Genomic DNA, 22492 nt, shown 5'->3' with positions numbered 1-22492 from the left:
GTTTACGTGATGGTGCTTAAGTGATGGTGTTTAACATGGTGTTTAAGTGATGGTCTTTACAGTAACATGGTGTTTAGGGTTCAAACTAGGGGCCACCCCATCTAAATGTGTGCAGCACGCATGGTATTCTAAGTGCAACTTAAAGGTAGAATCTGTAATGCTGTCAAACAGCGATATCTGTTAATAATAACAATAATAATAAATTGAATTTGTATTGCACTTTTTGTTCACTAGGATCCCAAAGGGCTACAGGGTTAAAACATAGTTAAAAAATTAAATAATTATTAGTAAAAAATATAAAATACAGAATAAAAATGAAATAAAAATAGAACATAGTTAAAAACATAGTATAAACAGAAAATTAAAGACAACAGCTCAAGAAAAAAAATATCAAAAAATGAAAAGCTAACAGTCAAAGGCCTTTTGAAACAGTTTTCAGGCCTGCTTTAAAAGAGTCCAGGCTCTGTGGTGCCCTCAGCTGGATGGGGATGCTGTTCCACAGGCATGGTGCAGCCGTGCAGAAGTGATGGTGTACGGGTATTGGGGACCCTCTGTTCAATACTTGGTACTGCACTGTTTACTTTTTTCTTTTTTCTGAACCCTAAGTTACTGTTAAGACATAGTGAGTTGCTGTTAAGACATAGTGAGTTACTGTTAAGACATAGTGAGTTCTGTTAAGATATAGTGAGTTACTGTTAAGACATAGTGAGTTATGTTAAGATATAGTGAGTTACTGTTAAGACATAGTGAGTTACTGTTAAGACATAGTGAGTTACTGTTAAGACATAGTTAGTTGCTGTTAAGATACAGTGAGTTACTGTTAAGACATAGTTAGTTGCTGTTAAGATACAGTGAGTTACTGTTAAGACATAGTGAGTTACTGTTAAGACATAGTGAGTTACTGTTAAGACATAGTTAGTTGCTGTTAAGATACAGTGAGTTACTGTTAAGACATAGTGAGTTCTGTTAAGATACTCTGGAGTTGCTCCTCAGCAGTTGCTGAGGAGGAAGCTGCATGCTATCCTTGAGAACCCCTGCCACCCCCTCTATGATGAGCTGACCGCAATGCGGTCCACGTTTAGCCACAGACTCACCCCCCCCCCCCCCCCCCCCGACATACCACAAAGCGCTTTGGGCAGTCCTTTGTGCCGGTGGCAATCAGGCTCCACAACCAAGCAGGGCCAGGACGAGCTAACTGCTGTGGACTGGAGGAGCTGGGTTGTGGACTGTAACAAATTAATTTAATTATTTAATATCACATTCATGATTGGACTTGTTTCTTTTTTTTTTCACCACTTTATTAGCTCTTTTTAGTCCTATTTGAGCTATTTGTATCCCTGTGTACTTGTCCATCTTGTTTTTAACACATACTAATAAGTGTATGTTATGTATGTTATGTATAAACAGTTTTTTAATTGCTGTTTTTAAATTGCTGTTATACTGTTTATGCTGTAAAGGACATCTGAATCTCCCCTCTGGGATAAATAAAGGTTTTCAATTCAATTCAAATTAAGACATAGTGAGTTGCTGTTAAGACATAGTGAGTTACTGTTAAGATACAGTGAGTTACTGTTAAGACATAGTTAGTTGCTGTTAAGACATAGTGAGTTACTGTTAAGATACAGTGAGTTACTGTTAAGACGTAGTGAGTTGCTGTTAAGACATAGTGAGTTGCTGTTAAGACATAGTGAGTTGCTGTTAAGACATAGTGAGTTGCTGTTAAGACGTAGTGAGTTGCTGTTAAGACATAGTGAGTTGCTGTTAAGACATAGTGAGTTGCTGTTAAGACATAGTGAGTTGCTGTTAAGACATAGTGAGTTGCTGTTAAGACGTAGTGAGTTGCTGTTAAGACGTAGTGAGTTGCTGTTAAGGCATAGTGAGTTGCTGTTAAGACATAGTGAGTTGCTGTTAAGACATAGTGAGTTGCTGTTAAGACGTAGTGAGTTGCTGTTAAGACATAGTGAGTTGCTGTTAAGACATAGTGAGTTGCTGTTAAGATGTAGTGAGTTGCTGTTAAGACATAGTGAGTTACTGTTAAGACATAGTGAGTTACTGTTAAGACGTAGTGAGTTGCTGGTAAGACGTAGTGAGTTGCTGTTAAGACGTAGTGAATTGCTGGTAAGACGTAGTGAGTTGCTGTTAAGACATAGTGAGTTGCTGTTAAGACATAGTGAGTTGCTGTTAAGACGTAGTGAGTTGCTGTTAAGATGTAGTGAGTTGCTGTTAAGACATAGTGAGTTGCTGTTAAGACATAGTGAGTTGCTGTTAAGACAAAGTGAGTTGCTGTTAAGACATAGTGAGTTGCTGTTAAGACGTAGTGAGTTGCTGTTAAGACGTAGTGAGTTGATGTTAAGACATAGTGAGTTGCTGTTAAGACGTAGTGAGTTGCTGTTAAGACATAGTGAGTTACTGTTAAGATGTAGTGAGTTGCTGTTAAGACATAGTGAGTTGCTGTTAAGACATAGTGAGTTGCTGTTAAGACATAGTGAGTTGCTGTTAAGACATAGTGAGTTGCTGTTAAGACATAGTGAGTTGCTGTTAAGACGTAGTGAGTTGCTGTTAAGATGTAGTGAGTTGCTGTTAAGACATAGTGAGTTGCTGTTAAGACATAGTGAGTTGCTGTTAAGACAAAGTGAGTTGCTGTTAAGACATAGTGAGTTGCTGTTAAGACATAGTGAGTTGCTGTTAAGACATAGTGAGTTGCTGTTAAGACGTAGTGAGTTGCTGTTAAGACGTAGTGAGTTGCTGTTAAGACATAGTGAGTTGCTGTTAAGACATAGTGAGTTGCTGTTAAGACGTAGTGAGTTGCTCTTAAGACATAGTGAGTTACTGTTAAGACATAGTGAGTTGATGTTAAGACATAGTGAGTTGCTGTTAAGACGTAGTGAGTTGATGTTAAGACATAGTGAGTTGCTGTTAAGACGTAGTGAGTTGCTGTTAAGACATAGTGAGTTACTGTTAAGATGTAGTGAGTTGCTGTTAAGACGTAGTGAGTTGCTGTTAAGACATAGTGAGTTACTGTTAAGACATAGTGAGTTGATGTTAAGACATAGTGAGTTGCTGTTAAGACTTAGTGAGTTGATGTTAAGACATAGTGAGTTGCTGTTAAGATGTAGTGAGTTGCTGTTAAGACATAGTGAGTTACTGTTAAGATGTAGTGAGTTGATGTTAAGACATAGTTAGTTGCTGTTAAGATATAGTGAGTTACTGTTAAGACATAGTGAGTTACTGTTAAGACATAGTGAGTTGCTGTTAAGACATAGTGAGTTACTGTTAAGACGTAGTGAGTTGCTGTTAAGACATAGTGAGTTACTGTTAAGACATAGTGAGTTGATGTTAAGACATGATAGTCCATTCTGAACCATGAGTTACTATGAAGGTATCTGCTTTTGCCAAAACCTTAGTAAGTTACCTGTATCTTATTTTACCTGTATACCTGAATACACTGGAATGCACACACATTTTATATATAGTTTTTGCTAATGAACCTTTCATATATATATATAGTATATTATATAGTATATTATAGCTATATAGTATTATACTTTATAATTTCCAGACCTCTCTTGACAGAGCCTGAGGTGTGGCCAGCAGTAGCAGCCAGCTGTTAGTGGGCATTACATAATGTATTCTACCCTTAAGGTGTCTTTGACGACACTGTTCACACACAGTGATGATTATGATGGTAGTGGTGATGGTCATCATAGTGAAGATGATGATGATGATGATGATGATGAAGATTAGCACAGTTCAGTTCATGCTTTGTGATGGCGACCCAGTTGTCCTTCTGATTGGCTGCTCGTTGAGCACCCTACTGTACACGCTAGACTTACTCCGCAATGGTTGCCTAGCAACCAGCTTTTCTCTCAGTGTGTGTGTGTATGAGCCATCTGATTTCCCAGCATCAGTCAAATTCGAGCGCCGTTGTCAGATCCTGGAAATTATCTGTGTGAGACAACATTCACAATGAACTGGTTTACCTGCAGTCACACAGTCGGCGCACATACAGCGAGCTCAGTTTGACGGTTTCATAATAACACAACTGGCGTGAAGACATGTTAATGCGCTTTGTCTCAACAGTGGCATCTCTGAATGTAACCTATTCAATATCTATATGCCACAGAGCATTCATAGCAGACTATTTCATATTCATTGTTAAAGGAACACGCCAACTTTTTGGGAAAGTAGCTTATTTGCCACCTACCCTGGAGTTAGACAAGCAGATACCTACCCCTTTTCTTCTCTGTGCTTGCATTAGGCTTAGGGAACAGCCGCACTGTTAGCCTAGCTTAGCGTCATTCACTGGAAGTAGGTGTGCCAGTGTAGCCTAGTTCCCCACAGTCACGAAATACACTCCAAATACAACTCCAAAACGTTCCTGTAAACATGTTGTGAGGAAAGTTTTGGAGTTGTATTTGTAGTGTATTTCGTCTGGTTTTGTTGTGATCCATGGTATAAAGCTAAAATTATGTTCACTGTATCATTATTTTAATGCCCGCAGATGGGGGGTTTGGTGCCCTTGCTCTGGGGGGTAGAGAGGGAGAGAGAGGAAGGTAGTGAGGTTGTAGACAGACTCGAAATTATGCCTTTTCCCCTCTGGGGTAACAAGTTCTATCTCATCTCATCAGCCTTTTGACTAGCAGATGGTCTCCCTAACGAACCTGCCAACCTGATGGCCAGTTGCACTTCAGATGTACTAAGAGACCCAAGTAAACCATGACATGAAGGTATCTTTTAGACTCTAGTCAGTACATTATGAACCATGATATGAAGGTATCTTTTAGGCTCTAGTCAGTACATTATGAACCATGATATGAAGGTATCTTTTAGACTCTAGTCAGTACATTATGAACCATGACATGAAGGTATCTTTTAGGCTCTAGTCAGTACATTATGAACCATGATATGAAGGTATCTTTTAGACTCTAGTCAGTACATTATGAACCATGTCATGAAGGTATATTTTAGACTCTAGTCAGTACATTATGAACCATGTCATGAAGGTATACTTTAGGCTCTAGTCAGTACATTATGAACCATGACATGAAGGTATATTTTAGGCTCTAGTCAGTACGTTATGAACCATGTCATGAAGGTATACTTTAGGCTCTAGTCAGTACATTATGAACCATGACATGGAGGTATATTTTAGGCTCTAGTCAGTACATTATGAAGCATGACATGAAGGTATATTTTAGACTCTAGTCAGTACATTATGAACCATGTCATGAAGGTATACTTTAGGCTCTAGTCAGTACATTATGAACCATGTCATGAAGGTATATTTTAGGCTCTAGTCAGTATTTTATGAACCATGACATGAAGGTATCTTTTTCTCTTAACCTGCTGTAACTTAGCCTTTAGTTCTCACCATCTGTTTCTGATGCATTATGACACGAATATATCAACGGAGGATTATTCAATTAATTAATATTGCTGTGGATGTTTATCTATTACCTACGGAAGGAGACTGTTGCCAAGGAATGTAAACCTTAAATCACTGCTCAGTGACATTCACCCACTCTTTCTGTGCTCATCCTCCCCTGCATAGCTTAAGTGAAAGTTGTCTTTTATAGCGGGTGTCTGGTGATTAACTGGAGGTGGTAGGGTGCTCTGTGAACTTGCATCTAGGATGATCTTTCATTTGGTGTAAAATACCTTTAATGGTAAAAGACAAAGCTGTCAGTATATTGTTATACTTGAATGTCTCACATAGCCAGACCTCTCTCCACAGGAGATATTATAACCTGAGTGTCTCACATAGCCAGACCTCTCTCCACAGGAGATACTATAACCCGAGTGTCTCACATAGCCAGACCTCTCTCCACAGGAGATATTATAACCCGAGTGTCTCACATAGCCAGACCTCTCTCCACAGGAGATATTATAACCTGCGTGTCTCACATAGCCAGACCTCTCTCCACAGGAGATATTATAACCCGAGTGTCTCACATAGCCAGACCTCTCTCCACAGGAGATATTATAACCTGCGTGTCTCACATAGCCAGACCTCTCTCCACAGGAGATATTATAACCTGAGTGTCTCACATAGCCAGACCTCAGGAGATATTATAACCCGAGTGTCTCACATAGCCAGACCTCTCTCCACAGGAGATATTATAACCCGAGTGTCTCACATAGCCAGACCTCTCTCCACAGGAGATATTATAACCTGAGTGTCTCATAGCTAGACCTCTAGCGCTAACGTTGATACCGCTAATGAGAGACGGGAACAGGTTGAAAACACTAGGGTTGAAGCGAAAGCTTTGTCATATTGGAGGAGCTTCCTTGCTGCACCAAATACTCTTGCTGCAGGTATTGAGTTTGGCTGTATTCCATCTTTTTTGTGAAGCTCAACCAAACATTGAAGAGTTTTCTGCTGTTAGACACTGTCCACTGTGTGCAGAAAGAGTGATAGTGTGCGGCTAGGGGAGCAGGGGAAAGAGTGATAGTGTGCGGCTAGGGGGAGTAGGGGAAAGAGTGTAGGCATCCTCAGATGATTAAAAAAAAAATTAAACCGATACCGATCATTTCTGATATTACATTTTAATGCCAATATCGGCAGATAATATCGGACATCCCTATAGTAAACACAATGGTAGTGGAACTATATCTCTGTGTAGTAACCACAACAGTAGTGGAACTATATCTCTGTGCAGTAAACACAACAGTAGTGCAACTATATCTCTGTGTAGTAAACACAACGGTAGTGGAACTATATCCCTGTGTACGTAGTAAACACAACAGTAGTGGAACTATATCTCTGTGCAGTAAACACAACAGTAGTGGAACTATATCTTTGTGCAGTAAACACAACAGTAGTGGAACTATATCTCTGTGCAGTAAACACAACAGCAGTGGAACTATATCTCTGTGTAGTAAACACAACAGTAGTGGAACTATATCTCTGTGCAGTAAACACAACAGTAGTGGAACTATATCTCTGTGTAGTAAACACAACAGTAGTGTAACTATATCTCTGTGCAGTAAACACAACAGTAGTGGAACTATATCTCTGTGCAGTAAACACAACAGTAGTTATAATTATAAAAACAATAATTAAGTTAAGAGGAATGTACAATATACATATATACAATATACAGTACAATATAGGGCTGGGCGATATGGCCAAAAACGTTATCGCAATAAAATTATAAAATTATTTTCATATAACTCGATATTGATAATTATCGTCGATATAATTTCTGTCAAGTTTAATTAACTTCTTATACCCGGCGCCGATGGACGGGCTATTAATAGACTTGTTTTGCTGCTGCGAAAGTCTCGAGTTGATGTCGTCATCAGTCCGCGCACGTTAGCAGTTAGCCAGAGCAAGCGGTGTATCCCATGACAATGTACTAACTATCACCCTAAAATACTCTGTTCCGCCCCAATACATTGCAACAACGTCCACCGCATACCCCACACTACTCTAACCGTGGCCTCAGAATTCACGCCACACACCCACTCGGCACGTAAACTATAAAATAGCGGCGTGCAAGCTAATTATCCTAGCCAGCCTTGTTTACTACTGGAGTCCTACCTCAGAGGTGCAGCGCGGGTCTCCTTCCGCTGTCGGCCATCTCCTTCACTGATTGGTTGTTAGTGCGTGTGCTCATATCCAAGCTTGGAAAATCGATATATCGAAACTTTGCGACCCATGTTTATTTCGAGGAAATAATTTATCGCGATAGTTATCGTTATCGTTTTATCGCCCAGCCCTAGTACAATATACAATCTAAAGTAGTAAAAATGAGTAAACAGTGAGGTACAATGCAGAAAATTAGGTACAAAACGTTGAGGTAAGGTGCAATTGCAAATGAGATATGAATGTAGTGCAAATCTCTTTAATAATAGATACATATGTCTGTGTGTGTGTGTGTGTGTGTGTGTGTGTGTGTGTGTGTGTGTGTGTGTGTGTGTGTGTGTGTGTGTGTGTGTGTGTGTGTGTGTGTGCGTGTGTGTGTGTGCGTGTGTGTGTGTGCGTGCGTGCGTGCTTGTGCGTGCGTGCGTGTGTGTGTCCTTTTCTACCTGAGGGTCTGCTTGTTCACTCTCCCCTCTTATGTAATGGTTAGCCAGCATGACACACACACACACACACACACACACACACACACACACACACACACACACACACACACACACACACACACACATATACAAAAACTAGCCTGCTCAAACACTCTTGCAGAATCTTATATAATGCCTTACTCAGAGAGAGAGAGAGAGAGAGAGAGAGAGAGAGAGAGAGAGAGAGAGAGAGAGTCTTTCATAGTACACTGCACATGTTAATTCTTGTGGAAGTGATATGAAGTGACATAGAATCCTATTTATGATGAGATATATAAAAGCTCTGCAGTGTCTCTCTCTGTCTCTCTGTGTCTCTCTCTCTGTGTGTCTCTCGCTCGTTGTCTCTCTCTGTATCTGTGTCTCATTCTCTCTATCTCTCCATCTCCTTCCCTCTCTCATTCTCTCTCTCTCCCCCCTCTCTCTCTCTCTCTCCCCAAGTCCTCTATGAACGTGGAAGCCTGCATGTCTGTTAGTACAAGCACTTAACGTTGATGTCAACATTGTTATTATTGACAGTATATTTGTATTGTAAGCCTCACACGGTAAAGGAGACATTACGCAGGACATTCTGCAGTGTGTATCTCGCTAGTGAACTAGTGTGATTGTGCAGTGTGTATCTAGCTAGTGGACTAGTGTGATTCTGCAGTGTGCATCTAGCTAGTGGACTAGTGTGATTGTGCAGTGTGCATCTAGCTTAGTGGACTAGTGTGATTCTGTAGTGTGTATCTAGCTAGTGAACTAGTGTGATTATGTAGTGTGTATCTAGCTAGTGGACTAGTGTGATTCTGTAGTGTGTATCTAGCTAGTGAACTAGTGTGATTCTGCAGTGTGCATCTAGCTTAGTGAACTAGTGTGATTATGTAGTGTGTATCTAGCTAGTGGACTAGTGTGATTCTGTAGTGTGTATCTAGCTAGTGAACTAGTGTGATTATGTAGTGTGTATCTAGCTTAGTGAACTAGTGTGATTATGTAGTGTGTATCTAGCTTAGTGAACTAGTGTGATTCTGCAGTGTGTATCTAGCTTAGTGAACTAATGTGATTGTGTAGTGTGCATCTAGCTTAGTGAACTAGTGTGATTATGTAGTGTGTATCTAGCTTAGTGAACTAGTGTGATTATGTAGTGTGTATCTAGCTAGTGAACTAGTGTGATTATGTAGTGTGTATCTAGCTAGTGAACTAGTGTGATTATGTAGTGTGTATCTAGCTTAGTGAACTAGTGTGATTATGTAGTGTGTATCTAGCTTAGTGAACTAATGTGATTGTGTAGTGTGCATCTAGCTTAGTGAACTAGTGTGATTATGTAGTGTGTATCTAGCTTAGTGAACTAGTGTGATTATGTAGTGTGTATCTAGCTAGTGAACTAGTGTGATTCTGTAGTGTGTATCTAGCTAGTGAACTAGTGTGATTATGTAGTGTGTATCTAGCTAGTGAACTAGTGTGATTATGTAGTGTGTATCTAGCTAGTGAACTACAGTAGTGTGATTATGCAGTGTGTATCTAGCTTAGTGAACTAGTGTGATTATGCAGTGTGCACTACCTTGCAAGGTGAACTAGTGTGATTATGCAGTGTGCACTACCTTGCAAGGTGAACTAGTCTGATTATGCAGTGTGCACTACCTTGTTTCAAGTTCAAGTTTCTTTATTAGTTGTCATACAAAAGTACAGAATACTTTTATATAAAATGCTTCTTTCTGTTTTAAGTATAAAATAAGTATAATAAGTATAAAATAGAAGTAAAGTACAAAAGTGTTCAATATATACATATACAATATACAATGCATAGTAGAAAAGTAACTGAGTTACAATACAATACAGTACAATGCAGAAATGGGATGAGGTACAATTTAGGTACAATTTACAGTAAGGTGTAATGAGGTATGAGTTGTAGTGCAAATTCTTTACCAATAAAAATAAAGTGTGTTAGGTGTCTAAAGTGGTTAAAGTGGGTGCTGCAGTGAGTTGTTTGTTTAAAGTGAGTGTGTGCGTGTGGATGTGTGTGCTGTGAGTGTATTTGATGGTTGTTACATAGTGTTATTGTCATTTAGCATCCTGATGGCCTGAGGATAGAAGCTTCTTCTGAGTCTCTCTGTGCTTGTCATGAGACTCCGGTATCGTCTGCCTGACCGCAGCAGTTCAAAGAGGCAGTTGTTTGGGTGGCTGGAGTCTTTGATTATTCTCTTAGCCTTACCCATGCAACACTTGTTGTAAATGTCTTGGAGAGTGGGAAGCCCACCTCCAATTGTGCGTTTGGCTGAACGGGCCACTCTCTGTAGTCTGCTACGGTCTTGTGCAGTGCTATTCCCAAACCAGGAGGTGATATCTATAGTCATATCTATATCTTAACATGTTAGCACTGTCTGCATATCATATCTATATGAATTGAAAATGGGGGACCCTGATGGAAACAAGACTAACGTCTTTCTCAGGTCTGCATCCCCTTAACAATTGTGTGTATTGAGCCGTACTGTATTGTACCCATTCTGCAATCTGTTAAATAAAGTTTTCATTCATTCATTCATTCATTCATATTGCTAGCAGGATGCTCTCTATTGTGCATGAGTAGAAGTTCTTAAGGATCTTCTGACTCACTCACTTCTGACTCACTGGCGCCTAAGGAAGTAGAGGCGTTGCCGTGCCTTCTTGCTAACACTGTCAATGTGTGTGGTCCATGTCAAGTCCTCGGATATGTGGACTCCGAGGTACTTAAAACTGGTCACTCTCTCAACCGGTGCCCCGTCGTTGCTGAGGGGGCTGTAGTCCCTGACCCCTGACCTCCTAAAGTCCACAATCATCTCTTTTGTTTTGCTGACGTTCAGGGAGAGGCAGTTCTCCTGACACCACTGCGACAGATTCTTTACCTCTTCCAGGTAGGCCCTCTTATCGTTGGCAGAGATCAGGCCCACCACTACTGTGTCGTCAGCTAATTTGATTATTGTGTTGTTGTTTCACTGTGCCACACAGTCGTGTGTGTACAGCGAGTAGAGGAGGGGACTCAGAACACCCTATGTTGACTCAGAACGCCCTATGTTGAGCGTGATGGATGAGGAGGTGCAGGTGCCTGCTCTTGCAAGGTGAACTTGTCTGATTCTGTAGTGTGCACTATCTTGCTAGCTGAACTTGTCTGATGCTGTAGTGTGCACTGGCTTGGATCTAGAAAAGCGCTCTATAAATCGAATGTATTATTATTATTATTATTATTATTATTATTATTATTAGTAGTAGTAGTATTAGCAGTAGTAGTAGTAGTATATTTTGGGCAAGGTCCTCTACGTTTTCAGTATACTGCCACCTTTAGGGTATCCTCTAGTTTATAGAGACTTTCTGCTTAGATATTATGCACATATCTAACATGTTAACTGCATGTTGTTCTTGTGTGTGAGTCTTGCAGACAGTGCTAACATGTTAACTGCATGTGGTTCTTGCGTGTTGGTCTTGCAGACAGTGCTAACATGTTAACTGCATATTGTTCTTGCGTGTGGGTCTTGCAGACAGTGTTAACATGTTAACTGCATATTGTTCTTGCATGTTGGTCTTGCAGACAGTGCTAACATGTTAACTGCATGTGGTTCTTGCGTGTTGGTCTTGCAGACAGTGCTAACATGTTATCTGCATGTGGTTCTTGTGTGTTGGTCTTGCAGACAGTGCTAACATGTTAACTGCATATTGTTCTTGCGTGTGGGTCTTGCAGACAGTGCTAACATGTTAACTGCATATTGTTCTTGCGTGTGGGTCTTGCAGACAGTGTTAACATGTTAACTGCATATTGTTCTTGTGTGTTGGTCTTGCAGACAGTGTTAACATGTTAACTGCATATTGTTCTTGCATGTTGGTCTTGCAGACAGTGCTAACATGTTAACTGCATGTGGTTCTTGTGTGTGAGTCTTGCAGACAGTGCTAACATGTTAACTGCATGTGGTTCTTGTGTGTTGGTCTTGCAGACAGTGCTAACATGTTAACTGCATGTGGTTCTTGCGTGTGGGTCTTGCAGACAGTGCTAACATGTTAACTGCATGTGGTTCTTGTGTGTTGGTCTTGCAGACAGTGCTAACATGTTAACTGCATGTGGTTCTTGCATGTGGGTCTTGCAGACAGTGCTAACATGTTAACTGCATGCGGTTCTTGCATGTGGGACAGGGCTCAGTCATGAGTGTTGGCCAGTGATCATCAGATATCGCCCCTTTATGGTGTCAGCTTGGTTGAGGACTTTGATAGAGATTGTGTTTCCCCCGACACTCCGTGGAGCACATTAGCGTTGCCTGCAGCCTTCAATAACCTGCGTCTGTAACGCTGTAATAACCTCCATTTAAATATGAACATGAAGAAATCATTTATTAGAAGTCATTAGAACTGGAGGGCATGTCATGGAAATGCCAAGAGCTTCAGAGTGTAATGTGAATATTAATCATGGTCATAATATGGCTCTGTAGAGAAGCTCAAGACCATGTGCCGTTGCGTTTGAGGTCGGTTACAAACCCTAACAATGTTAGTTGTTGGGGAGAGTTGGTTTCCTCGTAATGGAACAATTGAGCGTTTACGAAATACCTCAGACTGTCATCCACACAGATCATGTCTCTTTATGATCTGTGATCACCTCTTTATGATCTGTTATCACCACGTCTCTTTATGATCTGTGATCACCTCTTTATGATCTGTGATCACCATGTCTCTTTAATCTTTATGATCTGTGATCACCTCTTTATGATCTGTGATCACCTCTTTATGATCTGTGATCACCATGTCTCTTTATGACCTGTGATCACCATGTCTCTTTATGATCTGTGATCACCATGTCTCTTTATGATCTGTGATCACCTCTTTATGATCTGTGATCACCTCTTTATGATCTGTGATCACCTCTTTATGATCTGTGATCACCGCGTCTCTTTATGATCCTCTGTCTAATTGAAACATTTAGCACTAATAAAACATGTCTCTCTGTGTCTCTCTGTGTCTCTCGCTGTCTCTCTGTGTCTCTCTCTGTGTCTCTCACTGTCTCTATGTCTCTACCCTCTCTCCCTTCTCTCTCTCTCTCTCTCTCTCTCTCTCTCTCTCTCTCTCTCTCTCTCTCTCTCTCTCTCTCTCTCTCTCTCTTGCTCTATCTCTCTCTGTGTCTCTCTCTCGCTGTCTCTCTCTCTCTCGCGCTCTCTCTCTCTCTCTCTCTTGCTCTATCTCTCTCTGTGTCTCTCTCGCTGTCTCTCTCTCTCTCTCACTGCTTGGTAATTATGATAGAGGCTGTAGGATTATAACTAAACAGATTTTCTTATCAGATTTGACAGCAGAGACAAAGAACAACATCATCTGCATGTTAAGTGAATTAAGCATCTGTTGTATCCCCCCGGCGTCCTGTGTGTGTGTGTCTGTGTGTGCGTGTGTGTGTGTGTGTCTGTCTGTCTGTGTGTCTGTGTGTGTGTGTGTTTGTTTGTTTGTGTGCGTGTGTGTATCTACAGTATGTGTGTGTATGTATCTATGTGTGTGTGTGTGTATGTATGAGGGAGAGCGAGATGTGTGTGAGTGTGAGTATGTGTGTGTGTGTGTGTGTGTGTGTGTGTGTGTGTGTGTGTGTGTGTGTGTGTGAGTATGTGTGTGTGTGTGTGTGTGTGTGTGTGTGTGTGTGTGTGTGTGTGTGTGTGTGTGTGTGTGTGTGTGTGTGTGTGTGTGTGTGTGTGTGTGTGTGTGTGTGTGTGTGTGTGATATAACTAGATTGGCAGTAATTATGGAGACGTCAGTGAGATAGCAGGGAAACAGACTCTCTGATTCAGACCCATAATGACATGAGAGTGAGAGGATGGATGGAGGGATGAACAGTTGGATGGATGAAGGGATGAGTGAATGGACACAGATGGATGAATGCATGGATGGATGGATGAATGGATGGATGGATGGATGGATGGATGGATGGATGGATGGATGGATGGATGGATGAATGAATGAGTGGATGGATCGATGAACACATAATACACACACACACACATCACCAGAGCCTGCTGTCCTCCTGACTTCATGACTATGTGTAGGACTGTGTGTAGGACTGTGTATAGGACTGTGTTTCAGGGAATATTAATTGTATACATTCTAGGGGTGTAACCGTACACCAAAACCACAGTTCGGTACGTACCTCGGTTTTGAAGTCAAGGTTCGGTACGGGTTTTTGGTACAGTGGGGGAAAGTTTGGCTTTCCATGTTCCACTCAGGGGTGATGTAGTGTGCAGTAACGAATTGTACTTGTAGGGCTGTCAATGGATATTCTATATTGAAATTAATAATCGACTTGTATTATTATTTTTTTAATAATAATAATTATATTAGAAAAAAACAGCCCCCGGTGGGCGGTCGTTAGTGGTTAACATACCGTTGTATTCGTTCGGTACACAGCTGTTCGGTACGGTACGGTACACACTGAAACGGTTCGGTACGGATACGTGTACCTTTACACCCCTAATAAATTCACATTAAACCATGTTGTTCTTGTCTCTGCAGGTGAACCAGGAGAACGTGGTGAAGGTGGGACACAAGCAGGTGGTGAACATGATCCGACACGGAGGAAACGCACTCATCATCAAGGTGGTGACGGTCAGTCGCAACCTGGACCCTGACGACACAGCGAGGAAGAAAGGTACTCTACCTCTATATCTCTCTCTCTTTCTATCTCTATCTCTATCTCTATCTCTATATCTCTATCTCTATATCTCTATATCTCTCTATCTCTATATCTCTATATCTCTATATCTCTATCTCTATCTCTATATCTCTATATCTCTATATCTCTCTATCTCTCTATTTATATATATATCTCTCTATCTCTATATATCTCTATATCTCTCTATTTCTATATATCTCTCTATCTCTATTTCTATATATCTCTATATCTCTATATATCTCTCTATCTATATATTTCTATATATATCTCAATATCTCTCTACAAGTCGCGTAAGTGAAATCACAGCAAATCACAATTTATTTTTATTTTTATAATTTTTTTTAGCTTTTTTTTCATATGATCACAGTTTGAACATATTTACTATAAAAGCGAACAGTTATAATAAAATTTCTATGCGAATCAAGACGAGTGCTTTCGTTGGCTGTTGAAGCTGTTGATAAACTTTCCATCGGATTTAATGAAAGAGGTATTGGACTTTGTTAATCGTGTCAATGACTGCCTGGGATGGTCTGTCATGTCTGTCTTCATGCGTCTTTATGGGTACGTTTTGACTAGTTGTTTATTTAGAATGTTTGTGTGTGGTACAGCCCTGTTGAACAGTGAAACGTAGCGTTCAAATAACGTTACTGTCACTGCATTTAAACGGCATCATAACCAGCTTACAATTTACGCAATGATTTAGAATAAGCTTGGCGCATTGGACCGGAAACCGGGCGAATTAGACGTGAGAAGAAGAAATCGTAGTCCTAAAACAGAAGAGACCCAGGGTTTTTGAATTGCGTCTAGATTTTTATAAAACTACACCGACAGCGGAAGTCCAACAGCGGAAGTCCAACCATATAAAATCTATCTGACGTTTTTCGTGTTTATATCGCACAGGTCGAACTCTATTAGTCTATTATATTATATTTTATTATTCTACTTTAGCCCTCATCAGCTGGTGAAGTTGACTATTACAAGCAGACAGCAGACAGCATCTCGCAAATTAATAGATTTTTTTAATTTTTTTTTTATTTTTCTACCTTAACACTTTGATCGCCGGGGTTAAATTCATAATTTACCATCCCTCGCCAGCCTTATTTAACATGGAGAAGTTCCCCTTCTTTGCAGGGCTATAACTTTTTAAATTGTATTGCTCAATTTACATTACTATGGCCCATTCAATGTCCTATATCTATTGTTCAGGGTGTAGCAACGTTATACTTTTTCATTCACATATTCATACTAAAATACGGTCTAAAGTATAAGTATGTTTTTATCGTTTTCTGCAGCTTTCTCCAGAACTTGATTTATAGCCCTAAATGCATTATATTGATGATCAAATACAGTTTGGTAGGAATCTGTGCGAGATAAAAAATGTCAACTGCACGTACTTCTAGAAGTTACTACGTATGATCTGATGTTGACCGGATGGGCGGGGGGTCGTTTATAATTCCGTGGGCAACGTTATATCATTCATCTAGTGTGGGTGATATGATCATCAGAGCAGTTAGTATCGAAGACATTAACAAATAACGCTGAAACTCACCGTAGCTTCCTCTCGCCGTTGGGAGATGAGCGTGGAACAGAATTTTTTCTATTATGGGATGTCGAAATATCCGATCCATTTTCAGGTTGTATAATAGTATATACGTCCAAATCATGTTGTTTATCGAGTTATTGGTAACGGATCACTATCCGTTGCGATCAGCTTGAGTCCTGGGACTATTACCGAGTGATCGGACCCAATTGAAATGAGCACCAGCTTCCACTTCCTGTTTCTCCCCTGGGCGATCGGCCAATCGGCCACCAGATGGCGCTCTTGAACCGTTGTAGAGTTGAGAGGGACTCAACAGTACATCTCATGTCTCCGTGGGAGAAATATGATTTCGATCACAGATTTTTGAAATATTGATATCAAAGACGCTGTCCAGCGTCTTTGGCAGAATGAGCATGGCGGGGAATGACGTGTTCCAGCGTCAACGTCGATTAAAGTGTTAACACATTCCCTGCCACGCAATTTGAGCATTTTATACCATTCTCTGCCAGCACTGTAAGTCTATGGAGATGTTCACCTTCTTTGCAGGGCTATAACTTTTTAAATTGTATTGCTAAATTGACATTACTATGGCCCATTCAACATCGATTATCTATCGTTCAGGATGTAGGAACGTTTTACTTTTTCATCCATACATTCATACGAAAATACCGTCTAGAACACTGGTGGCCAACCCGCGGCTCGCGAGCCGCATGCGGCTCTTTGCCCGTCAATGTGCGGCTCTTCCATCCATAAAAAAAAATTAAAAAAAATTAAAGATTTTTTTTTTTTTTAATTTTTTTTTTAATTTTTTTTTTTTTTTTACTTTTTCATTTTTTTATGTCACTCATTCCATAAGGACGTAGAATAAACATTTACAATTTTTTTTTAAATGGTCCATTTGCATGTTCTTGGTATCTGAATCTAGGGACATATATGGATCAGTGTCAGAAATAGTGTGTCTGTTACTAGGCTTGAGTAAATTGTAATGAACCAAAGGAAAATATCAATTCTATTTAAAAAAAATATTATCTTTGACTGTAAATAACACCATGCTAAAATTGACCAGACCTGAAAAATCTAAGCAAATGAATAAAGGGAAGATGATTAAACAGAAGGTTTTGTAGATACAGTACTGAATTCTGCCATCTTTTTTATAATGTAAATTTCTCCACCATTTTTCATCATATTGCAACACCGTTTTTTGCAAGACGTTCACAGAAAGGTAGAGAAACTAACTGCGTTCTGTTTTATGGCAATAACGTTCAGGTTTGTGGGAGATAATCCCAAAAAATAAGAGAAATTAAAAAGTAAATCCAGAAGTCAGATGATTGACAGGGGCTGGTGTGAGCTGGGTAGGGTAGTTTTTCGAAATTTGAAAGCCCTGAGTCTCTTCCTTCAAAAGACTACACTCACTTTTGGCTGTGCCACTTCCTCCTGTCAATATGCGCCGGTTTCAGACTCAATGCCCTGAGATTTCTATAATCTTATATTTCACTAATAACAGTTCAAATAATTGGTAAACAAACATAATGCTGAAAATATACACTTTTACTGTATATCTCGGGCTTAAGAGGTTAACCCTGTGAGGCCCAAATTAAAAAGAAATTAGCAACTTCAGAGGCCAGAGGGTGGGACATATAAACACATTTACTATCAAATAGCATTGTGAGGCTGAACAACAGGACCAATTGACTATACATGTGCTTAAAGGGGAACTATCTTATAAATGGCTTTTTTCAGTGTTTACCATTGTTTCTTAGCTATGTGGACTTATATTAATAGGATATATGTCTCTAATTCTCATATTGGCGAATTCTTCCAATTCTCCTCTCACAATATTCACCCTCACTGAACTGAGTCATCTGAAAATGTGCATATCTGTGATGTCAGAGATTTCTCAGCTGCATAATAATGTGGCAGTTGATGTGGCAGTTGGCACCAGGCCACACAGTGGTTGGAGCCCAGCCTCAAAACGGCTTAAGATCTTAAGGTAGAAAAATGCGGTTTTTAGTACTTGATTAGAAATACAAAACAATGCATTTTTTTTTAAAAAAACCTAGGTGTTCCATAGACTCACAGGAATTGTGTAAAAGTGCCCAAATAGTGAAAGAAATAGTAAAATAGTTCCCCTTTAACATTTTTTAAATAAACATTATTTTTTTAAATGGCTAAAAGTGATTTTGTAATTTTGAAACCGTGGGTCTCACAGGGTACTTTTAACCCTGTGAGGCCCAAATAAAAAAGACATTAGCAACTTCAGAGGCCAGAGGGTGAGACCTATAAACACATGAAGGGTGCCGTGACTGAAAAAAAAGGTTGAGAAACGCTGGTATATGGTGTGGCTCTTTGTGGTACCACAGTCATTTTTTTGTGGCTCTTAGTCTCTGACTGGTTGGCCACCCCTGGTCTAGAATATAAATATGTTTTTATCGTTTTCTGCAGTAATTCCTAGAACGTGAGATATAGGCATAAACGCAAATATAGATTATCAAATGCCGTTTGTTGCCGATCCACGCTATATTAAAAATGTCAACTGTACATGATCCTAAACGTTATGACTGATCATGCGCGGATGAACGGAGGGGGGTCGTTTATAATTCCGTGATCGTCGTTAAATGCTTTATGTAGTATAGGTGATATATTGATCAGAGCAGTTTGCATCGATAATAATAAACAAACAGGCTGAAAGTAACGTCAGCGTCCTCTTACCGTTCGACGATGATACTGGAGAAAAAAGATCCCATTTATTTGACGGCGATCGCCTAAATCCATTTCCGGTTTGTATAATCATAATACATGGCCAAATCGTATCGATTATTGCGTTATGGCAGCGATCGCTACACACAGACGTGTGTCTAGAGTCCCGCAACAATATGCGAGTGGCCGGACACATTTCGGAGACGCACCGAGATCGACTCGGCCATTTCCGGTTTGGCAACTCGCCGATGATCCACCAGGGGGCAGTATTGAAGCGTTGCAGAGTTGTGCCGGCTCACACTGCATCAGACCAGGCTCCGTGAGGGAAATATAAATAACATGGCGAAAAAATTAAATATGATCTCAATAACGCCGTACGCCGTGGATTGGCAGAATTAGCATGAACTTGAAACACGTTGTACGACGTTTTTGGCGCAGGATGTGTTAAACAGATCTTTTTCAAGTTCCAAGTTTTAATACTCTTATCAACATGCGAGTCAACAAATGCTTTCTTTATGCAGCCATTTAACACAAAAGGATGACCTGCATGCATTGCAAATTTGCATCAAATTCAAAACAGTGATGCACAAAAAAATTATCATTTTAAACAATGAATAAAGTGTGCATGAAATAATAGGGGAAAGAAAACTTTGCGAGTTGGCGCATCAGTCGAGTGCAGCGCATTCTTGTGTCCACGCCTGTGGACATCCGTGCATGTGCGTGCGCATGCTCCTGCGTGCTCCTGCTCTATCTGTATATCTATATATATCTGTCTATCAGTGTCGAGTCACTAAATCTTGAGTTCGAGTCGAGTCTCGAGTCCCCAGTGTTCGAGTCCTAGTCCAAGTCCGAGTCGCCAAAGAAGAGCCAGAGTCGAGTCCAAGTTGAGTCCCCATTATTACCCTAGTCCGAGTCCGAGTCCAAGTCATCGAGGTTGAGTCACCTCCACTCTCGCAGTCAAAGAGCTGACGTACAAATACAAAAGAAAAGGTCTACATTAAAAATATATGACACAGCTGAAGACCAGCTAGGAGGGTCACGCCACAGATGCTGACCCAGTCTTGTTGAAGTTTATTCAGTGTGTGACTGTGTGTGTGTGCGTGTGTGTGTGTGTGTGTGTGTGTGTGTGTGTGTGTGTGTGTGTGTGTGTGTGTGTGTGGCGTGTGTGTGTGTGTGTGTGTGTGTGTGTGTGTGTGTGTGTGTGTGTGTGTGTGTGTGTGTGTGTGTGTGTGTGTGTGTGTGTGTGTGTGTGTGTGTGTGTGTGTGCGCGTGCGTGTGCGTGCGTGTGTGTGTTCCTCTCCCCAGTTCCCCCTGCTCCCAGAAGAGCCCCCTCTACAGCGTTGTCCATGGCGATGAGATCCAAGTCCATGACCTCTGAACTGGAAGAGCTAGGTAAGACAGGACGTACCCACAATGCACCAGCAATGGACCAGGGTCCAGGTCATATGGCACAATCTGCATAAGGCTGATGTGCCTCGGGCCCTCAAAATCCACTGATCTCGGATCTGTCGTTCAGATCTAACTAATGTATAGACTTTGACTAAAATGAACAAGAATTCGACGTATCTGAGTTGTTTCAGCTCACTTAATTAAGAATAATTAGACAGAATTATCTGAGTTGTTTCAGCTCATTTTCATGTATGTTGTTGTGTATTTTGTGCTTGTTTTCCTATTGTTTGACTGTATTTCTGACCTGGAAATATTAGTGATGTTGTGATGTTGTCATCTTGTTTTTGTATTTATTTATATATTTGTTTTTATATGTGCTCCTACAGTGGAAAATGCAGGTACAGGTATGCACCATGACATGATTGATCAGTCAATATCCTAAATATTGGGACAGTGAGCTAAAGGGTTTGATTGATCGATTGATATTGCTGTTCATTCATCTTCAGTGTGGACTTCACATCAAAAGATGAGCTGTCTAAGAGCCAAACAAACACACCATGTGTGTTCGATTGGAGATTATTGACTATTGGCCTCCAAGTCAAACCTTATTCAAACAATGACACCAGCTAAATAAATTAAGTCTAGCTCACAGTCGCGCTACTTATGGAATTGACTGTATATTTAACGTAGAGTAGCACAACATTGTGTAGTGCTTCTGCTCTAACCAAACCCTGGCAGCACATCACCCCCACCCTCATTCACCTCCACTGGCTTCCTGTACAATCTTGTGTCACCTTCAAAATCCTCCTGCTGACATATAAATCACTTACGCCCCTCAATACCTATCCGACCGTCTCCACACCTGCACCCCCCCCCCCGGAGTCTCCGCTCCTCTCACACAGGCTTACTCACCATCCCACAAGCCAGGCTGCGGACCCCCCCCCCACCACCCGCTGGAACTCCCTCCCCATGGACATCCACAATGCTAATTCTGCTGTCCATTTAAAAAACCTGCTGAATACTTATCTCTTCACCCAGGCCTCTGGTCTGTGATGCTCCTGAGTATCCCATTCATTCAGTTTTGTTCTATTTAGTTTTGTTCTGTTTGCTCTGTTCTGTTTTTGTATTTTGTTTCTTAGTTTAGGTCACCGTTATCCTCTCCCCAACCCCCTCCCCCCTCCCCCTTTTATAGTAAAGCGCCTTGGGTATGTGAAAGGCGCTATATAAATTCAAGCCATCATCATCATCATCAACTATATGATCAGTATTCAGGCTTTTAATCCATCTACCGCTTTGACTCCCCGCTGTCCTCCTTTTGCGCGCGCTCCCGACTGCGTGTGTGTGTTTCCCTGCACGCGAGCGGTCGGGGAGTGTGTGTAAGATGCTCCATGTCCCTCTCTCCCTCTCCCTCTCTCGCTCGCTCGTTCTCTTCTCTCTCTGTCGGCACCCGCGCCACGTCAACCCGTTTGAGGAAGTGTCAGTATTTCCACTCGCTCTGTTGTTGAGCGAATGGTTGAGTGTGGCTACAACCATAGAGGATAGCGAGTCAAATCAGAATGGCTTAGTTCACTGGGGGAGGATCTTGTCTCAACTGAATTGGAGCAATCCGCCAAAATGAGAATTAGAGACACCGACCCCATTGATACAAACCCCCATTGCTAGAAAACAATGCTAAACACTGGAAAAGGCCATTTATAAGACAGGGGACCTTTAAATTAATTTCCGCTTTCAATTCCAGCAATTCAGGAATTCATAAACGTTTCAGTTTGAGGCTCGTCGTATTTCAATATTCAACCTATTAAGAAATAATTATGGATGGATGTTGTAAATAGATTCGTAAATTAATTGAAATTCCTGATAGTATCTCGAATTGATTGGATTGAAAGTGAATTGACCCAAACCCTGATTATTGGATGAGATGAGCTTTTCTCCATGCTGTTCATCCATCCATAATCCATCCGTCATCCATCCATCCATCATCCAACTGAGGTGGAAATGCATCAGAACATATTGACATATCGTCAAGGTTACCAAACACTTATTGGTTCAGATTTATGGATTATGAATTTTTTTCTTTTCTGTCCAGGAAGAGAAACATATTTAAATCTGTCCCATTTCCACCACCACATCAATGTAAGGCTAATTTAATAATCATGTTT

The 22492-nt window shown here is 40.7% G+C and overlaps 1 protein-coding gene across 1 annotated transcript in view; it reads left to right on the top strand.

Moving 5' to 3' along the window:
* The window catches only part of LOC311245277 (SH3 and multiple ankyrin repeat domains protein 2-like), a gene marked incomplete at both ends in the record, with an annotated part of 187162 nt that overhangs the window by 105153 nt on the left and 59517 nt on the right, over positions 1-22492 (top strand). Inside the window, 2 exon segments of the mRNA XM_084335113.1 lie at positions 14548-14683; positions 20250-20336. Coding sequence (XP_084191239.1) covers positions 14548-14683; positions 20250-20336 — 223 coding nt within the window.

The sequence above is a fragment of the Notolepis coatsorum genome (genome assembly GCF_963971535.1).
Source record: "Notolepis coatsorum genome assembly, chromosome: 18".
NCBI classification, from domain to species: domain Eukaryota; kingdom Metazoa; phylum Chordata; class Actinopteri; order Aulopiformes; family Paralepididae; genus Notolepis; species Notolepis coatsorum.
This window is presented reverse-complemented; position numbering and strand designations above follow the sequence as displayed.